The sequence below is a fragment of the Oryzias melastigma genome, linkage group LG13, assembly GCF_002922805.2.
Source record: "Oryzias melastigma strain HK-1 linkage group LG13, ASM292280v2, whole genome shotgun sequence".
NCBI lineage: Eukaryota > Metazoa > Chordata > Actinopteri > Beloniformes > Adrianichthyidae > Oryzias > Oryzias melastigma.
The window spans coordinates 18,537,327-18,544,893 of record NC_050524.1 but is presented as its reverse complement, the minus strand read 5'-3'; the positions used below and the strand labels follow the sequence as shown (position 1 = coordinate 18,544,893).

Below are 7,567 nucleotides of genomic sequence, written 5' to 3'. Positions count from 1 at the left end.
TAATTTATTTATTGAATACAGACCATAGACTGGATTTAAAGAAAAAAAACCTGTCACCAATTGGATGGTGCATTACAAAAATGAAGCCTGAAGTGGACAACCATTTTGGCCAACGTTTCTGTTTACTTCAACGTTTTTAGGACTAGGATTAACTTTATTAATCTCCGTAGGGAAATGTAGTTATAGTAGTAGCAGCATATCTATTTATTTCAATGGCATTCACTCATTTTACTTTTTCACTCTGTAATTTCTCAGTTTGAAAAATGCATATCACCATTTTTTAAATTAAACTATTGCTTTTTTTATGGTGAAAACTACAATTTAATTCTGCTAGATTATAGATTTTTTTTCCCCATGTTCTCTTATTTCCTGGGAATGACCCCACAGACTGAGGAGCAGATAAAACTACCATGTGCTCAAAGCCTTTCCTCTTAGCAGACTGGAGGAACTGTTGTTTTTTTTTGCCAGAGAATGAGATCATAGGATTTCATTACTGTTCAACTCTTGTGTCAAGTTCACTCCTTGTGTTATTCAAGGACATATAGAGGCGGCTTTCTGTCAGCTCTGTTCCAGCTGAGTTTGGGCTTTCAGAGAGGTCACTGCATTACTGCCATAAATGCTTCAGCACTTTCCAAATCAAGATCGGGTTTCATTTTCACTCACAGCAACCTCTTAAAACAAACTTGATTTACTTTACTTCTCAATAATTTGACAGTTTTAACTTTTGTACTTCTTCTTTGGCTATATTATACTGGCATTGTTTCAGTGTTCTGATTCTTTTTTTTAGCTAAAGTGCTGAAATGGGATCTTCTATGATTTGATTTTGAGCATAAACAGAGACACAATGTGAGCTCACAACATAGTTGCTGTGAATTGTGATAATCATTGACTGTATAAAATATCTGGACTGAGCTAGTGTGATGTCACACATAGCAAAGGACTTTTTTTTAGGTTCCAACTAAATGAAGCCAAGTCATTCACCATTTCTATGCGATACGACTGCCGCTGTGTTGGAACCAGACGTCGTCAGTAAGCAGTGATCAGTCAGTTGGTCTGAGTCTACATTTCTGTGGCAGCCATTCTCTCGAGTCAGGGTTAAGAAATTAGAAGATCGCTCCCCTTCCTCTGAGAGTAGGCTCAGGAGAATCGGTCAAGTGCTTTGAGCGTTCAACGTAAGACCACCTACTTTTATTGAGGCATCTGATTGGTCAGTTTTTAATTTGAATAACTTGGTCTACAGCATTGAAAAAACAGCACAGCAAGTATGGTTATTCTGACACATGTAATGACTGAATAATAGCAGTTTATTTCTCAGTAGAAGTCTATGGGATTTAGTCTTTTTGGGTGTGTGCACATAAATCAAAAGGCCATGCAGAGAGCAGGAAATGTTCAACACTCACATTTGTAGAGTCTTTGATTTGAACTTACTGCAGGTTTGACTCAAGGCAGACCCTCTGCAACTAGGCAACCAAACAGGTCGATGACCTGAGCAGAAAAGGATCTGATCTGTAAATTAGCTTCTTAAAATGATATACCAACTTACTGCCCCTGTCATTTATAAATGTCCCCCCCTTTCCTCTCTGCAGTTGTGTGAAGAGGCGCTTTCGCATGGATACCTACCGGTGGTCTTCAACCGCCGCAGCCATAACTGCACTCCCCTCACCACCCCCAAGCTGCAACAGTTTGGCGACCCCACCGACCTGCGCGAGGCTGTGCGCTACATCCGATTCCGGCAGCCAGCGGGGCGACTGTATGCCGTGAGCGAGAGCTCTGGATCCGGCCTCCTCCTCTCCTACCTGGGGGAGTGCGGCTCGTCCAGCTATGTGACGGCAGCTGCATGCTTGTCGCCTGTGTTCCGCTGCCAAAGCTGGTTTGAGAGCGGACTGTGCTGGCCCCTGCAATGGGCTTTAACTCTGTACCAGAAGATGTGCCTTAGCAGGTAAGAGGGGGGGGAAGCTGGCATATTTACTGTTAGATAAGCATTAATACATTTGTTTACTTTGTTTAAGAATAATAATAAAATTAGAGGATATTCTTATTATTGTGTCAATGACTATCAGAGTTCAGGACAAGAATGGTCAGACTGGTGTTCCACCTACTGATAGACACTTAACATGTCACGTGCCCAAACCTGAGTCCCTGATTGGTCGTTCTCACCAAAGTGCAGATTTTTTAACTCTGAACGCGTCGTGACGCTCCAAAATCGCAACGCGGGACCTCAGATTGCATCTCTGTACATTGAGTTAACATTGAAACTGGACGCCCCTGCAGTGCAAGTTGGGTTCAGTGAGATCACAGCGTTTCATCTAAACCAGGGGTGTCAAACTCATTTTGGTTCGGGGGCCGCATTCAACCTGTTTGATCTCAAGTGGGCCGGACCAGTAACATAATAACAAAACAACCTATGGTCAACTTGTTATCTGTGGCTTTGTTTTTCAGTTGGAAACAATTCCTCAACCAACCTAGTAGCATAATCCCCTATTATTACAGATTCATCTTTAGAGGCCAATGGAGTTCAAATAAAATGGATTTCACTTCTTAAAATTTGGTTTATTCAATTTTTTATTTTACATCTGCCATTGAGGCAATCCTGATAGTAAACACAAGAGGGCGCTACAGAAAAAAAAGTAATACTCTGCCTAAATATAAATGTGAAAATCAATGAAAAATTAAATTAAACTTGCAAACATTTGTGAACTTAAGAACTTGGAGTTAACCTCCCTACCGTTTGGCCTTCACCAGGCAGTCAACATCAGGATTCAAATCCTGTGTAACAACACATTTCAATGTCATTTAAGTGGGAAAAATACAGTTTGTTTTCCTGCATTGGCTGCTTTTCCTTTGCTCCACCTAGTTGCGGAATTGTGTTCATTTCTTTACAGAATCATAGCTTGCCACAGAAATTTTTTTTTTTTCTTCAACATCCTTATATATGTTTCTCTTCATGACTGGGCCAGATTAAACCGCCGGATGTGGCCCGTTGGCCGCATGTTTGACACCCCTGATCTAAACTCTAAACAGAAAAACTCAGAACAACATGGCTGTCAAAAACAAGCTCATCTTCTCGGTGATGTTGCACTACCTACCTCTGCTGCCATGATACAGCTAGGGCATCATTTTTAGATTCTGCTGTTTTTATCTCTCCTTCCTCATCCTCCATTTTTAAGCACACAAGAATACAAAACAAAAGCAGTCATAGAGCATTGATCGAAGAAAAGAAAAATGAAGAAACAATTAAGTCACTACAGCAACAGATGTGCTGTTTGTTATCAAGATATTGATTCTAGTGGACATTGTGACCCAGTTGAAGTTTGTCAAATCAAGGCCATTAGAGAGCATGAGGCTGTTCAGCCTTTGGAAATTGATTGTTTGTTCACTTCTCCTTGTTTTACCTCTGTGCTGTAGGTACAGGACAGCCCTGGCTGCTACCACGCAAACGGATACCTTGTTTTCCAGCTGTTCCCTGCGCGGTGTGGAGGAGGCATTATTCTGTCGAACTGGACTTGGGGGGTCCACAGGAACCAGCAGTTTCGGCATTACTTCAGGGGCCTGGGATGCTTACTGGGAACGCAATGAACCGCTAAGAGACGTAGACGAGGTGGCTATTCCTGTTTTAAGCGTGTGTGCAAAGGATGACCCTGTGCGGGGAGACGCCCAGTCCACCATACCCTTGGAACTCTTTGAAACAAACCCCCATTTTTTTCTCCTTCTAACTGAGCGAGGAGGGCACTTGGGTTTCTGCACGCAGCCGGAGAAGAGAGCCTTTGATCTGGGTGTGTCGGCTTCAAACTGTGGGATGGAGGGAGGTGTTTCTAACTGGAGCCACAGAGCGGTGTTTGAGTTCTTCAGGGCAACGACAGACTTTTTCAACGTAGAGGAGAGGTCAAAGCAGCTCGCTGCAAAGAGACGGGGGCTCGGGGGTGCAGCTGGGAGGGCTTTCCGTCATCGCAGTATCAGTACATGCAAGCGAGTACCGGCGTGTTCCCATAACATCCATGCTATCTACAACTGGCAGAGGTCCTACACACGATGATCGACGCTAAATGGAAAATGTACGTTGTGTTTGAGGTTTTGAGCGTTGTATGTCTGCAATTTGATGGTTATTAAATCTACTTGCATTCCCTGAAAACATCAGAATCAAGTTTCTTCAGTGTTTGCTTGTAATCAGGACTGTAATCCTGTGCCTCCCTGAAAACAGCAGCTAATGAGACTTCACTGATAGTACAAATGTGCATTGTCATGTTTGTGCACTAACAGAGTATGAAATGCTGATTTTTAACCTATGTTATACAAATGTTGTTGTTCACTTTTCGGCATATTCACTCTTGAGTCCTCACAGCCTTCAGGGATTCAAACATGGTTTGGAAGAGAGTTTTAAGTTAGATGCCCTTCATGACACAACCTTGTATTTTGTCTGGGCTGGGGACAGGCACAGGGACCCAGACCCGGGCCCCCATGTGGTTATTTAGGTATGCAAATAATGGCCTTATTTATCTCTACATATTCTTACTCCCAACTCGTCATATATGGAGGTATGGTTCGAGCCACGTCACTTTTTGACAATTTGGATGTCCTCAACTCAGCGTTTTTTGACATGCTGGCTGTTCTTGTTAAATTACGGGTCCCCAAACCTCAAGACGTGGTTACGGGACGTGGAACTGATAGAGGATTAGGGTACCGGTACAGTTGGCGTATGAATTTTTTTCCCTGTCTTTGGCCCGGTACTAGGCGGCCCTTGGGCCGGTACAATTTCTCTGCCCAGAGGTCAGAGACCCCTGGGAACAGCCAGCACACCAAAAAATTTCTAGGTGATGTGGAGGGGCCCCGTACTATACATCCATATGTGACAAGTTGGGAGCGAGAATGTGTTGATTAGCTTTATAGAAATTCTAATAAAGATAAACTATATTTGTCTACACTGATGACCCCATCACCCTAAAAGAGATTCAACAGGTTCTATAGGTGGATAGAGTCCTGACACTAAGATCTACCGCCCTCCCTGTTTCCAGTTCTTACTACTTTCTGCTCCCTCCAGTGTCTCCTGGTTCGAACACTTCTGATCCAGGTTATCAGCTGCAAGAAGTGTAGAGAGAGTTGGAAACAGACGGGGTGATGGTAGATCTTGAAGATGAGGATTTGCCAACCTTATTAAAAAAAATTCTCTGTCAAAAGTCATTAAAGAATGTGTTGAATGATGGTTCCTGAATTAATGCCAACACATTATTTGTAGGTCTCACATTTTTGGCTTAAATTTGTGCCCCTTAATTGCAGAAATTCATTTTGACTCATTAAATTATTCCGTGTTATGCAGTTGAACTCTGTGGCTTTTTGGATTAGACCATAAAATATTGAAATCATTTTCTTTGCAACACCAGAAAAGTACGCATGTCAGAACTAGTAAAACATGTTGGAGTTGAGAAGTACTGACCTGAGAGTTACTCAAGTATCTGTTTGTACTTCTGAAATGCCTGATGGGAACTGTAACAAACAAGCCTTTACACAGCTGGGAATTTTAACTCTTGAAAAGTTGTCAATACATTCTCAGTTTGGGCATTATTGTTTTTCACCAGATTCACTTTTTCCAAATATCTATTGTTACTTTTCACATTTCTTATCTAATATTTAGTCATTCAATTTTTATGTAGAATTTCTAATCCTTTCTAACAGCTTCACAATTGGCTGTAAAATTGCTTAAAATTTGTATCACACTTTTTTTTATTAAAAAAAAAAAAGATTAGAGATAAAGTAAAGAAGTTTGTAAATTATTGGGGGGGTATTTAAAAAAGTACCATAAAACAAAAGTAGCAGCTTGTAGCTTTGTGAAGATTTCAACTTTGGGTGAACTCTGTAGCTGAAGGCATTTTTCATTTTCTGTCACCTCTCAAAGGCTTCAGGACCTTTTGCCCTCAGCTGCTGAAGAGGTTCAGGCGGTGGGGCCCATACTGTTACTGTGTCAATCTTCAACTCATAGCTGAAGAAATATTGCGCTTTCTGAGAAACATTTTTCCCTGAAAATAAATATTTGTGCTATTTCTTGTGGTTATTTTGACAATAAAAATTGCAAATTGTGTAAAAAAAAACTGACGTTTGCAGTTTGTTCTGAAAACTAATGCTGTAAAAGATATTAGAAATGTATCGATCGGGCAGTGGGAGTAACAGCAGTATCGATAAGAGATCTAAAAATTAGATGCATAATGAAAATTGATCAGGCAACTGCCGTATATATTGAAAACCACAGATATGAACAAGATTATGTCAGTTAAAAGGTATAAAATCAATTAAGACATAAATAATCGATTTCTGGCAAATTACAGTTTGTCACTGTTCATTTATTACACGTCACGAAACAATATATCCTGAGACTGTGAGACAATATATTGCACATTTTTGAGAGTAAGACTTTAAAAGTATTTTTTTCTAAATGCTAATAAACCTTTTACTTGAACAAAATTTTCTAATATAAATATTTAATTATCAGAACATGACATTAAACACTAGTCTAGTTTCCAAAACAAAATACTTTTTGGTTTTGAAGAAGCTTTAATGTGCCTTAACTTATGAAGCTGTTAAATAAAACACACTATATTAACAACACTACTTAAATATACTTTGTGAGGTAGCAAATCGTTGGTGGATTAAATGACCAAAGAAACAATGAACAAATTCCAACACGGTAATCCACCAATGTCAGTTAAAACTGAGTTGTATACGTCATTGAGCTGTGTAACGACAACCTTAATACTAATGAGACAAGATCTGCCTCAAAGATCTGCCTCGTTTTGTTGCGGTGCAGAACTACTGGAAGAAGCTTGATGTGGTGTGCAGCTGGTTTAGGGAGGACACAAAAGTAAGATGAGGAATGAAATCTTTTCTTATAACTAATTAACTAATTAATACTTTATTGAATTTAAGAGTCAGTAGCTTCAATTGTGGCAAAAAAGTCAAAAAGGTTTAAAGCAGGACCACTCAAGTCAACAGTTAGTTTCTCTAAAGCTGCTTCATTCCCAGTCGGGTCATGGGGTTGCTAGGGCCTACCTGCGATTGAAGGGCAGGTAACACCATATGCAATTTTTCCAGTCCATTACAGGGACACATAGAGACCAACAACCACAAACTCACTCCTAAGGAACAATTTTAGAATCACCAGTAAACCCATGAAGCCAGGATTCAACATGTGGAACACATGGGAATCAATGGCCACAGGAAATGTGAAAAGAAGAAACATTGTCATCACCAGCATGTAGTTTACAAATGTGGCACATTTTTGAAGGAAATAAAACAGACTTTCTAATTGCCACAAACCAACCAAATGGACACAATTTTCTGCAATCTTTTTTCAAAAAAGAGAAAGGATTTTTATGGTAATATAAAGGTTATTTTGCTATGATATATATGGCCCTCCGACAGACTGGCGACCTGTCCTGGGTGAATCCCGCCTTCGCCCATCAGTAGCCGGGTTAGGCTCCGGCACCCCCGCGACCCCGAAAAAGACAAAGCGGTCAAGAAAATGAATGAATGAATGAATGTATATGATATATAAACTACATATTTATCCAGGTGTTGTAGA

At 40.4% G+C, this 7,567-nt stretch overlaps 1 protein-coding gene across 1 annotated transcript in view; it reads left to right on the top strand.

Moving 5' to 3' along the window:
* The window catches only part of abhd15a (abhydrolase domain containing 15a), a 14,700-nt gene extending 8,982 nt beyond the window's left edge, over positions 1-5,718 (top strand). Inside the window, exons 2-3 of the mRNA XM_024277865.2 lie at positions 1,587-1,939; positions 3,406-5,718. Of these exons, the coding sequence (XP_024133633.1) occupies positions 1,587-1,939; positions 3,406-4,033 (981 nt within the window). The 3' untranslated portion in view covers positions 4,034-5,718. The remainder of the gene's footprint in view (positions 1-1,586; positions 1,940-3,405) is intronic.
* The last annotated feature ends 1,849 nt before the right edge of the window (positions 5,719-7,567 follow it).